Below are 15,747 nucleotides of genomic sequence, written 5' to 3' on the forward strand. Positions count from 1 at the left end.
GTTTGTAGTAGAATGGTCTGTATTCGCACATATTTACTTGCAAGTGTGGAAGAAGAATCATCATTCATGGGGGGGAGAAAAGCAAAAAATTAACAAAGATATTGAAAATCTTTACGAACATTTCCTTGCCTATTAACTCTCCATGTTTCAGTCTAATAAATGGAAAATGATAAATTTTCTTTTTTGAGAAGAGGAAAACAGTAGTTTCTTTTGCTTCACAAAAAGTCTGTTCAAGAAACAGAAAAACTAATTTTTGTTCCAGTATTTATTTTTTTTCCGTGCACCCATTTATCTATTTGGACTACTCAGCACAAAAATAGAGTATTTGAAAGACTAAAATTCCTACTAGAGTGCAAAGAGAAATACAAGTGAGCATTTCAATCCAGAGCCTCATAGCTTGATCACTTTCTTTTTCAGTAAAGATTTTACGGTGACAAAAACATACAAAAGCAAACAATTCCTTCCAAAAACCCAGGCAAGAACAAAATAAGCGAGCATGAATTTGAAATAACAATAAGTAGAAACTTCTAAACTTATCTAAAATTTACACCGGTTTTTTGGTCTTCGAGGAATATGCCTGCTATTCACTCATCAACTGAAAAAAAAACCCAAAAGTTATGTTTAAAAATTCTGTGTGGAATTTGTATATTGCTGTTTTCTTCTTAAATGAAATAAAAAAGCTAATCCAACTCAAACATGGTTCATCACTTTGCTCTGCCTCCCCATCATCCAAAGAAGTGTCCTTCTTGAAAAAAGATGGTGGCTCCTCCACCCAAGACTTTATACTGTTATTGCAGCTCCCAACCTCCACATCCAAACCCATCTCACTGCCACAACCCTGCAATATCAAATTCCGACACCGTCCTCGAGCTGCCTCCACGCTCTATCCTTGGCACAGCACTTGGTTGATACAGTGGCAGCTGAAAAGCGGATGCCCGCCTTGGAAAGTCCTGAGCAATCAGTTTCCCTTTCTTTGACCGGAGCCAAGTCTTTGAAAAAGAGAAGCTCTCCTTCTTGTGTGCATTAGCACTGATGCTGGCGCTTCCACCATAACCACTGGATTCTGACTTGCTTGGTGGATCGAGTTCTTTAAATCTCGCACTTATGGAACGACCATGCTCAGGATTTGTGATGCATGTCTTTTGTTTCTGCGGTTTAATGGCTACTTGAAGCAGAGAATTCTCATCCACTACATATTTGTATGATCCCATAGAAAGACACCTTCTTTCGTTCATATTATTGCTGCCGCTGCTACTACCTTCTCCCCCACCAGCAACAAGATCCATATTTTTTAACTTTCCAAGCTTAACAGGAACCACCTTTTCCTCTGAGGCCTCTGAAATAGCTGAGCCCAAGTCTTCCTTGTCCCCTGTTTCCCATGGTTTTTGAGAACATTCATGGCTAGAAGTCCCAAGACCATCTTCTCCAGGAAAATCCATGGGCGCCTCTAGCCCTGACTCCACTCTATCAGAAGCAAACTCTCTTCTTGAGCTCTCACCCCGGGACTCGAGAGAAAAACAAGCAGGACTGCAGCCATTGCTCGGAGAGAATCCCGGCAACAAGTTTCTTCTACAGAGAGGGCAGGTGGAGTGGCACAGGAGCCAAGTATCGATGCAGTCCAAATGGAAGGCATGGCTGCACTTCGGGAGCAGCCTTAGCTTGTCGTCCGCCTTAAATTCACAGAGGCACACAGCACAGTCAAATGGGTCCCTGAGGCCTATGATGGCTTTGTAAGGGAAGACTGGCAAGCTATCTATGAAGCTCTGGTCCACCCCTGAGTCATGGAGGTGGAAGAGCTGTTGGAGTTGGCCTTGCAAAACTGTGGCATTGTCTCTGTATTCTGGGCTCCTGTCATTTGGTCTCCGAACGTATCTGACGTATTTCACAAGGAGGTGGAAGAGCCCGACAAGGAAGCCCATCCCTGCTAATAACAACATTACGAGAAAGATGGTGGAACTGATCTTGTGCCCTGAATCAGTTTCTGAATTAGAAGGCAGTGGAGCAGCAGGAAGTCGTGGCTGCGATGGGTGTGGAATTGGAGAAAGCAAGTCCTCCTCTTTGGTACTTCCAAGCATAACAATGTCCATTTTTTGCACTCGCGCGCGCGCGCGCGCAGAGAGAGACACGGAGAGAATGAGAGAGAGAGAGACTCACCAGTCACGGAGCCTCATCGGTTTTTGGGAAGCCCAAACAAGCGAACGTGGACAGCTTTCGGGCTCTCATATCATGATGTGGAATCCAAGGTTGAGTTCTTCTCCATGGACTGCAAGAAGAACAAGGGAAAAAAAATGAACATAAATAAGGAAGGGAGAGACAGGGAGAGGAAAGAGATGAGACCCTTTAAGGTGGACGAACGGATGGAATGCCAGCCGATTGGAATAAATGAATGAGCCCATTTCAGTTAAGGAGGAAATAGCAAGGAAAATAAAAAGAGATGCAGGAGGATTAATGGGCTGGGATGATAAATAAGCAAGGTTTTAATACTGTAACTCCAGTGATGATTAGATACAAATCCTCAAGGGGAGGTGAATACTAGGCGGTGTTATTTACCAAAAAGTAGGGGGAAAAAAATCTGAGGCAGTCTGTGTGAGATACAGTCTTTTGGATGTATATATCTGGTTTCTAGCCAGGAACCATATCTCTTTAACAGGAACCGCTTAAAAGATTTTAATTTGATATATCCAAAAGAATTTTTAATTAGTGATTGATCAAGAATAGGACTATGGTTAGTATTTTTCTAACCAATCCATAATTTAAAACTCGTACATTGAATACTTCTCTTACTAATGATGTAGGCTCAAGATATAGCATATTTGATTTACTTGATCACTTTTATGGAAGTTACTAATAGTTATAAATTGATGAGAAATATTTAATTTTGTTCTGTACGATATAGTTGATTGCATTGCAGTGTATACAACCTCTTCATCTATCGAGAAAATTGATTTTAACATGAATGGAATTGTTTGAGTTTTTTTAAATTTATTTTTGGGTATGCTTGAAGAAATATATTTGGTGATATTAGATTGCTTAAAACATGGTTGATTTTTTATTGGCTTCTACCAAAATTATCATATTATGATAGATTATTTCAAATCAATCACTGCCATGACATTTGCACATGTGACATTTATTTTCTTGATCTTTTAGTCTCTTTCCTTTAATAAAGTTAATTTTGTGTACTCCAAGTATAACTTAGTCTTGGCTAGGAGAGTGTCAACTTTTATAATTGGCAAAGTTTTGAAAATTGGTATCAAGGAGTTGGCCCTCACCTAGATTTTGGTTAGGATTTTTTTTTTTTTTTTTGGTTTGTCTTGGCTAGTCAAGGATTTCTTCTTTTTTTTTTGGTAAGGATTTCTTCATCCTAGTTATAAAATATTAAAAAAAAAGCATCTGATCTTGACCAGCTCTTATGCAAACTTGTGGCTGGCTCTCTCCCATATCAAAGCTTATATCCCTCTTTTAACCTTTCTAAAAGCATTTGCATTCTATGTTAGGCTTTGCTTGTGCATATAGTTATGCACTTATGCTTGATTCTGTATATAATTCGTTTGCTTTGTACATCAAAATCAAGGGTCCAGAAAGAAAAAGCTAAGACAATAGGTTTAAAATATCAAATGTTATAAATTTCTAGATGGAAATCTAAATTTTCCTAAAACTAGGGCAACATCATTTTCTAGTTGTCTTATACTTTTTGAGAAGTTCTAGTTGTCACATATGACTTTATGAAATAGTATGCAATTTATCATCTATCAATCTGTACTCTCTAAAAAGTTTCTATTCCGCAAATTGCAATGTATTTTGGACTTGTTCTAAATGTCTTGTGCTTGATAATTTATGCATAAGAAAAGGAAAGAAAACCTAATAAACACAATAAGATGGTTAAAAAGTATTTAACAAAATAAACCCTTTCTCTCTCTCTCTCTCTACCCAGCCCCCACATATGCACACATATTTCATCTGTGATGCATTTTACTACATAGATCCATAGCTTATAAATACATTAACCATTTGACATTATTGTAACAAATAGGGCCATTGTTCCCTTGCCAATCTTGCTAAGAAACAAAAGCAAAAAAGTCCCAATTCTTCCTTTTGGCCTGTGGACCACATCTGTTAGACGAAAGCTAACCCTGTGAAGAATGGAATCTACCATCTTGGGATGGAAGGGGTTGCTCATACAACTTGATTAATATGTGTAAGACTCACATGATCACAGGAAATGGTGAGGTCAGGATCTGATGACACCCTTTAGACCCCGGACTACACAATAGTTCTCTCTCTCTCTCTCTCTCCATCACAGAGACATGCTTGCGTAGGGTAAAGGAATCGAGTATGAGTTGGGTGGACCATGGCTTGTACCCATTCCGTATTTGCTTTTTTTTTTTCCTGAGGCATTCCGTATTTGCTTTGCGGCTGGGTGGAATATATAAAGTCTCGGAGCAAGGCAGAATGGATACACTTAAACGGTACGGATCGAGTAAAAATATAAAAATTATTATTAAAAAAATATTAATTTTTTTTTTTTATATTGGAGAAGAAATTTGTAAAGAGATATATAAATATATTCAAGTTGGATTCAGGGCAGATTTTATCATTACGCATATCCTCTTCGGATCTATATCGTGTCGGGTAAAACTCATACCATTCGGATCGGGTTGGATCGGATGTTCGATAGAACGAAATAAATTATTATCTCTATGACTTTGTACTTTCAATAAAAAGAGAGAAAAAAATAAAAAATATGCATAAAAAAGTAGTCCTTGTTTGGGGTTACTAATGCCAATAGAACTTTTGGAAAATAAAGTTTTTGGAAGTAGAGTTTTTATAAAAAACTATTTGATATTTGACAGCTATATTTTGATGTAAAACTTTAACATATGTTTAGTAACCACAATGAGAATGAGAAAGTGCTTTTAAGCTGCGGCCGACTCCACTTAAAAGTCACGAAATTTTTTAAGTAGCATTCGGATCCCTATTTCATTCGAAACAAGAGAACCCCGCGACCTCGCCTGCTGTGGCCTCCGCCGGCCCCCTGCAACCTCCGTTGGCCCCCTGCGGCCTCTGCCGACATCCGCCACCCTCCAACGGCGTCTGCCTCCCTCCCTCTCTTCCCCTTCTCTCTTTTTTCCTCTCTCTCCCATGGTATCGTGCCCTCGCTTGTCAGTACAGGCCCGGCACGGCCTGTACCAGCTCGTGCCACCGGAGAATCGGTACGGTGCCTGGTACTGGTTCTTCGATCTTGATCATAATATTATTTGTTAAATTAATATAGTTATCAATCTTCTAATGACTCATCTTCAAAAATGATTTCATGCAGGTGACTACGTCCCTGTACATGCTGGCACTTTTCTCTGCCCGTTATCCTTGTATGCCAGAAACTTTGTTTTAACCATATTGATGTTGCTCAACTTGTTAGGCTAATAACCCATTTTTCTGTGAGGTGCAAGATATTTTGATTGTTAGAAGGAATATTCTCATTTAATCAGAAGGATAATTTTACTTTGCATGTAATGATACCCATTGACCATAAACAATAGCCTCATTGCATTCCTTCTCCCTTTCTTCCTTTCTCCTCCTCTTCCTCTTAATTTTTAGTTCCTTCAAGTGTAATCCTAGTGCTCCCACCAAGATGAGAGCAAAAGAATTTTATGATTGAAATGGAAATGTTGACTATTAAAAAAAAAGGAAAAGAGCATTGCAAGGCTATTACAGTGATTGGTCAAATATGTGTTCTTGACAATAGTAGCACGTGAAAAGAATATATAATCTCCCCTCGCCTATCAAAGACTATTTAATTTAGGCAAGCCTTGTTGCACTTCTCAGATGAAGAGTGGATCTTAAACCTGCAAACCAAAGTTACTAGATTCTGGGTTAATGCTTTGCATCTGAAAACAGATTTTGAACACCATTGTTGATAATACCAGAGATTGAGGATGGATCATAGAACACTAGAAGTTTCCGCGGTGTATAAGATGATGATTATATGTTTTGGTTCTGATATGATTATGTTAAAGAGCTATAGTTTTCCTTTGAATATTTTTGTAAATCTTCAAATTTTTGGTAGTTTTTGGTGTAGCTTCATCCTCATTCCCATTCTTTTGTGCTAGGTTTCTTGAAACAATTACATGGATGTATATCAACGGACTCAAGCTTACTTCATCGAGGACGTACAGCGTCGGCGGAACCATCCCAAACCAGATGGTTCTAGCCGTACTAACCGTTCCGGTATCGGCAATAGAAACGAAACTCATTGCCGAAGAGAGAGAAAGAGAAGAAAGAAGAAAAAAAGAAAATGGAGGAAGGAGAGAGAAGAAAAGAGGAGGATGGTGGAGGACCGGCAGAGACGGATGCCCGAGCAAGAGGTGGAGGCCATGGCCAAATCTCCTGTTTCGAACGAAACAGGAATCCGGTCATTTTCTAATTTCATAATTTTTAAATAAAGTCGGCAAATCGCTAGAAAGTTATATACAATACTAACTATTATGGTGTTTGCTGGAGGCTGAAGTTGATGAAGTGTGCATGTATTGAACAGAAACTTATTGGAAAGAGAACATGAAACTTACTAGTTCGGATTTGGAATCCTATAGCAAGATCTGCATTGCACATTGCATCAAGTATGGTTTTGGTGAAGTTGAATCCTAGCTGAAGGCTAGATTAAGATATTTCAAATGAAGGCATGCCTGTTTTTAAGGGTCAGACATACTAAATCTCTGCGCAGTTGTTTTGCTTGCTTAAAATATTGGACGGCAGGGTCGGCATCCGTAAATTTATCCGTTGCTGGCCACCAACTACCACACGCTAAGAGCCTAAGCCTGAGGATATCCCGTTCCAAAATCCCGCGGAGATATTTCCCAAATGATTTTCCTCGATCCATATACAGGAGCCGTCGAGAAGACCACCTATCGGACGGTCAAGGATTCTCCTAATAATTGGAACGATCCGCGAAATCAATTAGCTTAACCGCCTCCGCGAGTTTGTACACCGTTGCGGCGTTGAAACATTTAAGGGAGGAAAGGCCCCAGGAAGCAATGCGGATACCGGACGGAGAGATGATGGCCCCGCTCCTCTCCCCGTCCGCCGCTCGCCCTGTCGTACGTCTCCCTTCCGCCCATCTCCTCTCCCCTTCCTCGATCCATCGCCGGAGCCAAAGAGGTTTTTCGAACCCTAACCTTAGATGCTCTACGTCTAGAAGGGAGCTCCGCCCCGGCTCCTTCGCTTCCCACCTCTGCGAGCGAGAGGCCCTCACGCTGGATGGGGGATCCCTCTCCGTGAAGGAATTCGTGTCGGAGGAGGAACTGTGGGCTGCCGTCCGCCTTCGTGTCCGCACCTTCTACGAGTTCAACACCCAGTCCTACGGCATCGAGGTGAGCCTCGTCCAGATCGGCCAAGAATCTTTCCAAAGTTTTTGATTCTTTGAGAAATTTTGTTGTTTTCCCCCTTTAATCTCTTTTCTTGATGGACTGCTGCGTTCCATATGAATGCTGAACGCCGTTGAAGTGTTCTGCATCAGTTGTCTTATCTAACAGAGGATTGCGGGAAAGAAAGTTATTTTTGAAGGCCATTTTATTATCTTGATTTATGGCATGCACTACTGCTTCCTACAGTAGAATGGGAAAGCGGGTATTTAAAGAATAGGGTATATTTGCTTTTGTTGGCTTTATCTCTTAACCTGCAAAACCCATCTTCCAGACATTATTTGTGCACAAACAGGTTCTCGAAGGTTCTGTTTAAGTAGCATAAATTGGGGGGAAAAAGTTCGTAGTGATATAACTTTTAAATCATCTGATGAGAGCAGCGGCCAAGAGTGCATTTGGATGCACTACTCTGTGATTTTATATGTTTCCAAAATCATATGTGATTTGAAAGCCCAAACTTATGCTGTTCCCTAATCATCTTAGACTTTAACAACCTCCTTATTTTAACAACCCAAAATCTCCATAAAAGAAACTATTGACTCTCAAGGTTCATTATGATTTAAATCTAGGATGATGACACAATTCATGATTTTAAAATTGGAGTCCTCCAAATATAGTATAAGATTGGATGGAGTGAAAAGATATAAGAACTCATTAGTCTCCAAAAAATTTCGAAATTGTTTCTTTAATTGCTAGGGGTTTAACTGATTTTTTAAATAGGCAGGCATTGCAGTGCAGAATAAGGAAAATAGCTGACAAGTTCGCTGTGGATCTTAATGGGGAACAAATTTCATCTCAACTTCAGATGAGTTTTATTTGAATTTTAAAGATCATCCGAAATGGTTCTAGTTTCATGAACATAACCATAACTAACAAATCAAAAATCATATTCAATATTTCACTATTTTGATAATAGTGCATCACAGAAAAGGGAACTCTTGATTTTATAATCTTTAACTATATGACCAAGAAGGTAGGTTTCCCTACCCATTCCTTATAGGATTTTTTGAGATAGCCCTCTCACCCTGTTTGTTTATTTATTTACTTATTTATTTGGAATGAGCGCCGCGTCATAGAGGATTGACTTTTGGTTCACCTCTCGTCACTCTGTTAATTCTCTGTGAAAATTCTAAATTTGGACTTATGCTCTATATTTGATTTCATTGATTATAAAAAATGAAACCCTTGCTCCCTAAACCACCCCTCATTCCACATACTTTTATTATTTTAAAATTGCTCAATGTGCACCTCTACAAATGACAGTATGCTTGCAATTTTAGCTGACAACTGATGAGAATATTGAAGAGTGGTGTCTTCTACCATTTTGATAATTTTTAATATGCTTAGCGAGGTATATCATCTTCGTACCAAGTCCCATACCGGGCCACCCGTTACTGTGTTGATACGCCCAATACGGGGCCAGATTGGCATACCGAGTGCCGGTATGCCCCTCATACCGTGTACTGGTACCGAATTGGTATAATATGGTATGCCATGTACCATCCGGTTTGGTATAGTATGGTGTATATTGATGATGCTTGCAATTTTAGTTGATAACTGATGAGAATATTGAAGGGTGGTGTTTACACTATCTTCTACCATTTTGATGATTTTTACTATGCTTAGCCAGGCATATCGTCTTGGTGCCGGGCCCCGTACTAGGCCACTCTGTTATTGTGTCGGTACGCCCAGTACGGGGCCAGATCGGCATACCGAGTATCAGTATGCCCAGTACAGGGCCGGATCGGCATACCGAGTGTCGGTACATCCCTCGTACCGTGTACTGGTCCCGAACTGGTATAATATGGTATGCCCTATACCATCCGGTTCAGTACGGTATGGCGTACATTGATGCTTAGAACTAGTGCCAATTGAACTATCTCTATTTCATGAAAACAAAAGATAAATTCTGACCAAAAACATCAATCTGTCTCATCCAAGTTGGCTCTGTTTTATGGATTAAGATATGAACCATCATAAGTTAGCAACATTTTAGCGATGACTATAAACATGATATCGACCCTTTGAATTTATTTGTGTATTCCTAAGCTAGGGAACTCTGGGTTTCCTATCTTTCTGTCATCATTGTTAAAGCTTATGTGAGAAGGGAAATGACACTCCTAGGTTTCCTTTTTACTTGGATGTAGTCTAAAAGGAAAAGGGGAATTGGCAATTCAAGAAAAGAAATGAATTTATTCTTGAGCCACATGTTATAAGCCCAAGAGCTAGACTAAAACAAGTTCCTCTTTTAACATGTTCATATTTTGGTATTACTTTCTCAAAATGCTCAGGAAATAGCTCCTTTTAATCCGAATTTATCTTATTATCTGCATTTTGCACAGATATGCATTGTTAATGTAGGTTTAGGGGGTTCTGGTTTAGAAAGTGAATTTCAATTGTATGATCATGTTTTCCTCAAAGACTAAATCCAATAACGATTCATTGCATGTATTCCTGTGGTCATTTATTCATAAGAATTCTGAGGGTTGACATCAGATAAATGAAAGGTTGCAAAAATCTGCTACTTCTGTCCATCATCCTTCTTAATTTTACCTTCTAAACTTAAAGTTATGCTCCATAGCAGACTCCCTATTTATGGAAAAGGCTTGGGTGATTTTGATCCATCTGTTTATATGTTCCTGTGCTTTTACATGTAATGGGAGGGACTAGTCCACACATCTTTTTGCAGGGCTGCATTATAACCTGGTTACGTCCCAAATTATTAGTCCATTGCTTTCTTGGATCTGTTGTTTTCCAGCATTCACATATATATTGTACTGATGGTATTTATTTATTGTCAAGTTCTATTAGGATTATAGGAGGTACTTAACAGAGCGGGAATTTGAAGCATTGAAAGATCGCATTGCTGGGAAAAGGATAGGACTTAAAAGAGTTTCTTGCATAAATGCTACATTGCCATTATCCCCATTATTAGGCTCCGCAGATGAATTATGCTCTGCATGTAAGGTATAAAACTCTTGATGAATTTTGAAGTTACAATGAAATTCTGTCATTGATGACTATATGCTAATGTTGTTTCCATCATTAATTACTAAAATATGTGAAAGGAAGGAATGGATTTTTATCATTTTTATTCTAGGATTTCTGTTAATGAAATGCCTTTTTGGTTAGTTCCTGTTTTTTACATTTGTTATCCTACAGGAATCGGGGACCTGTACATAGTTAAGTCGGCTGGTTTGCCAACACCTTTTCACAATGTAAAAGAAAAATGAAGAGCTATTACTGTTGTTTTGTCATTTATGGGTGATTAACTCGGAAGCATCTAAATATGCAGTTTTCTGATAATGGAGAGGAACGAGTAGTGGTTGGGACTTTAGATCTTAATCAATGTCTTGGGCTGACTGACGAGTTGACTGGAAAGAGGCCTAAGGTATATGTGCTTGCAAATTTTGCATCTCTGTATTTGTTATACTAATGTTGAGCTCATAAAAGATATATATGTGCTTGCAAATTCTATCATAAAAGAGGGTGTCTGTATATTCATGAATTATTTTTTTAAAATTTTTACACCAGATTCATCTCTAATTTAATGGTTTAGACTGCTGGTATATTAAATAATTCTAGATAATTTTACCAAATTTATGATGGTTGAACATGGGAAAGTTTGTTCTGAAAAAGGAGCCTTCTGAATTGGAAGCACTACAAGATTTGGATAGCAATGTATGCTAACATGTGAAGAACCAAATCTTTTTGTTAATCAAATTTGGAGTTGGTGTGGTGCAGAGATTCAGCAACTTAGCTTCTAGTTGAGATGCCAGGTGACCTTATTGCCCTAATTATCTGCCTAACGTGATACACAACCCTCATCCTCTCTAGCTTCATGATGTGCATAGCCAAATTGTGAGCCATTTACCAGCTATCATGGTGATCATATTGTCTAACTGTGAACTAATTTTTACTAAAACACCAAATGAAAGAAGTCTTCTTGAACTACAAGTGCATTTTGCATTCCCTGGACTGGTGCTTTAGTGATTGATAAAATGGGAACTCTTTTTATGGGACAGGCTAACAAAATGGGAGGCAAATGGAAGCTTTATGTTAACTATTTTACTTCGACTTATAAGGTCTTCTTTGTCATCCATCTTGGTTAAGGGCTCAATTTCTTCTTATCATGTTTTTCCCCCTTTTTTTAGGTGGGGTTGGGGGGGGGGGGGGGGGGGGGGGTGCGGGGGGTTGTTGCAGGCACTTTCTGTGCAGCTACCGTCCTTTTATCTTGGATCTGACATGTCGATACAAATCTTCCCCTCTGTTCATCGGGGCCTCTTGGTTTTTTTGTTGTACTTGCATACACCATTTAAATCTGTTCTTCGTTATCTTACATCAAAAAATCTGTTTTCAACTATCTCTTATCCTTTCATCTAATTTTTCTATACATGCACCTTATCAATTATACATTCCATACTCGCCTTATATACTTGGACCTTCTATGGGGGCAAATACAAGCATTGACTGTCCATCTAATTCTTATATTATTCATAATGCCACCGGTTTTTTTTTTTTAGGGGGGGGGGGGGGGGGGGGGGCGAGGGAGGGGGGTTGGTTGCAAGCTCTTTTTGTGCAGCTACCATCCTTTAATCTTGGTTCTGACATGTCGATACAAATCTTTCCCCCTCTGTTCACCGAGGCCTCTTGGTATTCTTGTATACTTGCATACACCATTTAAATCTGTTCTTTGCTATCTTACATCAAAAAAACTGTTCTCAACTATCTCCTATCCTTTCATCTAGTTTTTCTATACATGCACCTTATCAATTACATACATTCCATACTCGCCTTATATGCTTGGACCTTCTATAGGATCAAAATACAAGTATTGACTGTCCATCTAATTCTTATACTATTCATTAACCCCTTCCATGATTTTTTTCTCCCAGAAGGTTGACTTGCCCCGGTCAACTTTAAACCCTGGAGAAGCAAGCTATAAGGGAAACTTGAGAGAAAATGGCTACTTCTTTCAAAAATTGAAAAGGAAAGCCAAGATTAGCAACAATGCCAATTCCATATCAGTTTGTTTTTTTTCTCACGGCCACCTTTTCTCGTTTGTCATGTTCCCATAACTGGATGCTCTAGGGATCTTAACTCTTAACTAAATTTGTTAGTCTCTTTTACATTGGATAAGAAACAAACTTAGCACTAACATTGACACCTAGGCTTGTAGCTTATCACCCAAGTTGATATATTCTCTCTCACATAGCTGATCAACTCCTTTGGGGCTTACTAGAACCTCTGAAAATTAGCCTCGCTTGGGTACTGTCTAAATGTCCAGTGTCCAATTAAAGACTATATATCAGATGCAATCTTTTGCATCCCCGACAGGCCTACATCATCAGTAATTGGGTTTCTGCCAGCAATAAATATGAGTAGGAGTTTGGTAACTTACGCATCATTAGTACATGCTCCAATATATTAGCGAAGAAACAAGCTTCTTAAGGTTGCACTCTTGACTACTTGGCGTGCAATTTCATTTCAACTGATATTTTAGTTCTGTGGTATTGTTAGCAGCAAAATGACCTTCCATGCTATGCTTTTTATTTCTTATGAAGACATAGGCTTATATCCATCCCCCCCCCCCCCTCCCCATCTCTCTCTCACACACACAAACAGAAACACATGCTTATATTTATACATACGGTAGTATCGATCAATCTAAATATAAAAATATGGTAGAATTACGCATCAAAAGATCATCTTGCTTTTTGTATATTTGATAGCCTGCCTTTTTGATTTTTGTATCTACATATTCATTATGACCTTATAAGCTTAAGTAAAAAAGAAACATTATGTGTTTTTCTCAAATGCTATAATTGCATTTATACTAGTAACTTGATATTGTTTGCTATGATTTTTCTAATTAATTTCTTATAGAATTTTAGTTCTAGATGTTTACAAGCAAACAATTTGATAGGTACTTGGATCTGACCTCATGAGGGCATATCTGAGCAATGTATGTGTCGCTAAGGAGTTGCAGAGGAATGGTTTGGGCTATGCATTAGTTTCCAAGTCTAAGAAAGTTGCTCGTGAATGGGGTAATTACCTCTTCTTTTAATACATCTTGGTCCAGAATTTTCATATTTACTGCATCATTTCAATTGTCATTATAAACATGGATAAAACAAAACATTTGTTTCCCTGATTGTTTTGCAGAACAATTGGAGAATGAGAAATTTCTTACCAAGGATCATTTTAGTCATAGTTCTTTTAAGATCAAAGTTGAGCATAAAAATGATTAGATAATATCTAGGAGAGTCTGATCAACAGTTTGTATTGTCACAAATTATATGAATTTTAAGGACAGCTGGATATCAAATTACTCTTTGTAATCATTTTGGCATATTTATCCTATATTCATTTTTTTAGCCATCATGGTAATTGATCATTGCTTAGGGCTCTAGTTGGAGGTACCCTTAGTTTCCATAATGATGCTGTCAGCTGCATGAATGGTGCTTCTAGGATGCTGATTCATGGAAGTAGAATCAAAGAGAGATGTTTAATTGCCACTTAACCCCTGACAGGAGATAAATTTATTGTTCATATCTGATCTATATAAGCAGAATACTATCACAATTGCTATTATTCAAAGACCTGGTATAAGAAGATACCAAAACAATTCTTAGTGCATCTTCTTTACCTGTAAAAATCATGTGCGTTTAAGTTAACTTGCAACCTAAACCCTCTGTAACTTGTTCTTATAAAACCAAAGCTTTCTTCTCCAATTTCAAAAAGTATGTAAGACATCTTTCAGAAACATAAAATTATAAAATTTGAGAAGGAACACCTTAAACCTAGAATTCATCCAAACGAACTCCTAGTTGGACTCCTTCCTTCAGTTTTAGCTAATGCACTTGTTGCATCATGGTAAGTATAATTTCGTAAGTTTAAACTAGGACTGGTACAGGAAGAATGAACAGATAGCCATCAAATTATGCCTCCCGGGACACAGCAGATACAAGTTATTTAAAAATTACTCACTTTTTCCATGTGACAAGTTTCTTTCTACTTCATGGAAACCAGTTAAGAGTGGAGATGATTATTGAGAAATTCAAGGCAAATCTTCTGTTTGATTTAAGCTCGTGATTAGAGCGAATTCCCTTGCTTTTTCTGGGAAAAGGTTGAACTTTTGAAACACAACGTCTCTTCATTTACCTTGGGAAAAGTGTGCAATGCTTCTGTGCCGATATCCTAAATCTCATAGTTCCATGATTACTGATCAAAACTTGAAGAAAAGATAGTACATGACTCTAGTTGTATCTAATTGTCTAGCTTAAATTCAGTGCAATGCCCATGCATTATAATTGCAGTTGAATTTAGATTCTAAAATCTCTTAGTGTTGCCTGTTCTTGCGACTGATGTTCTAAACATTTCAGGCATAGGCGATCTATATGTTCATGTTGCTGTGGACAATGAAGCTGCTCAAAAGTTATATCAGAAAAGCGGTTTTGTTTATGAAAATGAAGAACCTGCTTGGCAAGCAAGATTTTTGGGTCGCCCTAGACGATTTCTTCTTTGGGCTGATCTTACACAAAACAACTTGTAAGTAAATTCATTGAATGTAACAATCTTTGGTTTTGATTCCTGGGTAATTTAGTTGGTTTTGAAGCTCAGTAATGTCAAGCTTGACTTGTGCATTCATGTGTATATCTTTTATGTATACATGATGCTTACATCACTTCTATGCTTCGTCAATTTGACAACTATTGAGTCGGATTGAGAAGAATATTGACTTGTAATCATTTTTACATACTATTCCAATTCTAGCTTTCTTTTTAAATAGTAGATAGACTATCATGTGACTTTTGATGACACCAAGGAAGCAGGATGAACATAATATTTAAATATTCAAGCATACAACATGTAGTTCATATCTAAAGAGTTGATATTAAAAGCATTAGCTTGACATTTGGTGATGCTAATGAAGTAGGATGAATAAACTTTCTAGATAGGCTATTCAAGTAGGCCGGTGTTCAGGTCATATCAGATACCCTATTCAAGGAAATAGGGTCTTTATGTTTGTGCAAAAAGGCATTGGTGCGTTATCTCTGGCTTGCTTTAAAAATAACTATTTCCTTGCACTACTAGATTTTTGTCGCAACTCTTCAAGCGACTCATAAAGGTCAATGTGTCAAGGCTTCTCGTTACTTAAATTGTCGAGGCACTACTAGATGCCCTTTCCTTCCCCATCACCAAAATGGGATTCCAGGTTCTGCTAGTGGCTAGCAAGGAAGCTGATGGTGACAAACATGGTGGAACCCATGGAGATCAAGGGTGTCAAGGGTGATCACAGATCATGGACACAACCTCGGCAAGGTTG

At 38.3% G+C, this 15,747-nt stretch overlaps 2 protein-coding genes across 4 annotated transcripts; one reads left to right on the forward strand and one right to left on the reverse strand.

Annotated features, from left to right (window-relative positions):
* Nucleotides 1-369: 369 nt before the first annotated feature.
* On the reverse strand, nucleotides 370-2,542 carry LOC103701732 (RING-H2 finger protein ATL13-like). Its single transcript, XM_039129117.1, has one exon. The coding sequence runs from the start codon at nucleotides 2,085-2,087 to the stop codon at nucleotides 825-827; it is 1,263 nt and encodes a 420-aa protein (XP_038985045.1). The 5' UTR covers nucleotides 2,088-2,542; the 3' UTR covers nucleotides 370-824.
* Nucleotides 2,543-7,039: 4,497 nt separating this feature from the next.
* Nucleotides 7,040-15,209, forward strand: LOC103701680. 3 transcript variants are annotated; one of them, XM_008783836.2, is made up of 5 exons: nucleotides 7,040-7,367; nucleotides 10,230-10,385; nucleotides 10,714-10,809; nucleotides 13,345-13,465; nucleotides 14,804-15,209. In XM_008783836.2, exons 1-5 carry the CDS (start codon nucleotides 7,053-7,055, stop codon nucleotides 14,971-14,973), a joined length of 858 nt encoding a protein of 285 aa, XP_008782058.1. In that variant the 5' UTR covers nucleotides 7,040-7,052; the 3' UTR covers nucleotides 14,974-15,209. The 3 variants fall into 3 exon arrangements, with proteins under 3 accessions (XP_008782058.1, XP_026658257.1, XP_026658258.1); XM_026802456.2 differs by lacking the exon at nucleotides 14,804-15,209 and adding an exon at nucleotides 13,584-14,146; XM_026802457.1 differs by lacking the exon at nucleotides 10,230-10,385.
* The last annotated feature ends 538 nt before the right edge of the window (nucleotides 15,210-15,747 follow it).

This window comes from Phoenix dactylifera, chromosome 1 (genome assembly GCF_009389715.1).
Source record: "Phoenix dactylifera cultivar Barhee BC4 chromosome 1, palm_55x_up_171113_PBpolish2nd_filt_p, whole genome shotgun sequence".
Classification (NCBI taxonomy): Eukaryota; Viridiplantae; Streptophyta; class Magnoliopsida; order Arecales; family Arecaceae; genus Phoenix; species Phoenix dactylifera.

Excerpts from the sequence above, each read along its gene's own strand:
- LOC103701732 (XM_039129117.1), bottom strand. The coding sequence starts at position 2,087 with ATGGACATTGTTATGCTTGGAAGTACCAAAGAGGAGGACTTGCTTTCT.
- LOC103701680 (XM_008783836.2), top strand. The coding sequence starts at position 7,053 with ATGATGGCCCCGCTCCTCTCCCCGTCCGCCGCTCGCCCTGTCGTACGT. Across the intron at positions 7,368-10,229 it reads CCCAGTCCTACGGCATCGAG|GATTATAGGAGGTACTTAAC; the intron begins GTGAGCCTCGTC and ends AAGTTCTATTAG. Across the intron at positions 10,386-10,713 it reads AATTATGCTCTGCATGTAAG|TTTTCTGATAATGGAGAGGA; the intron begins GTATAAAACTCT and ends CTAAATATGCAG.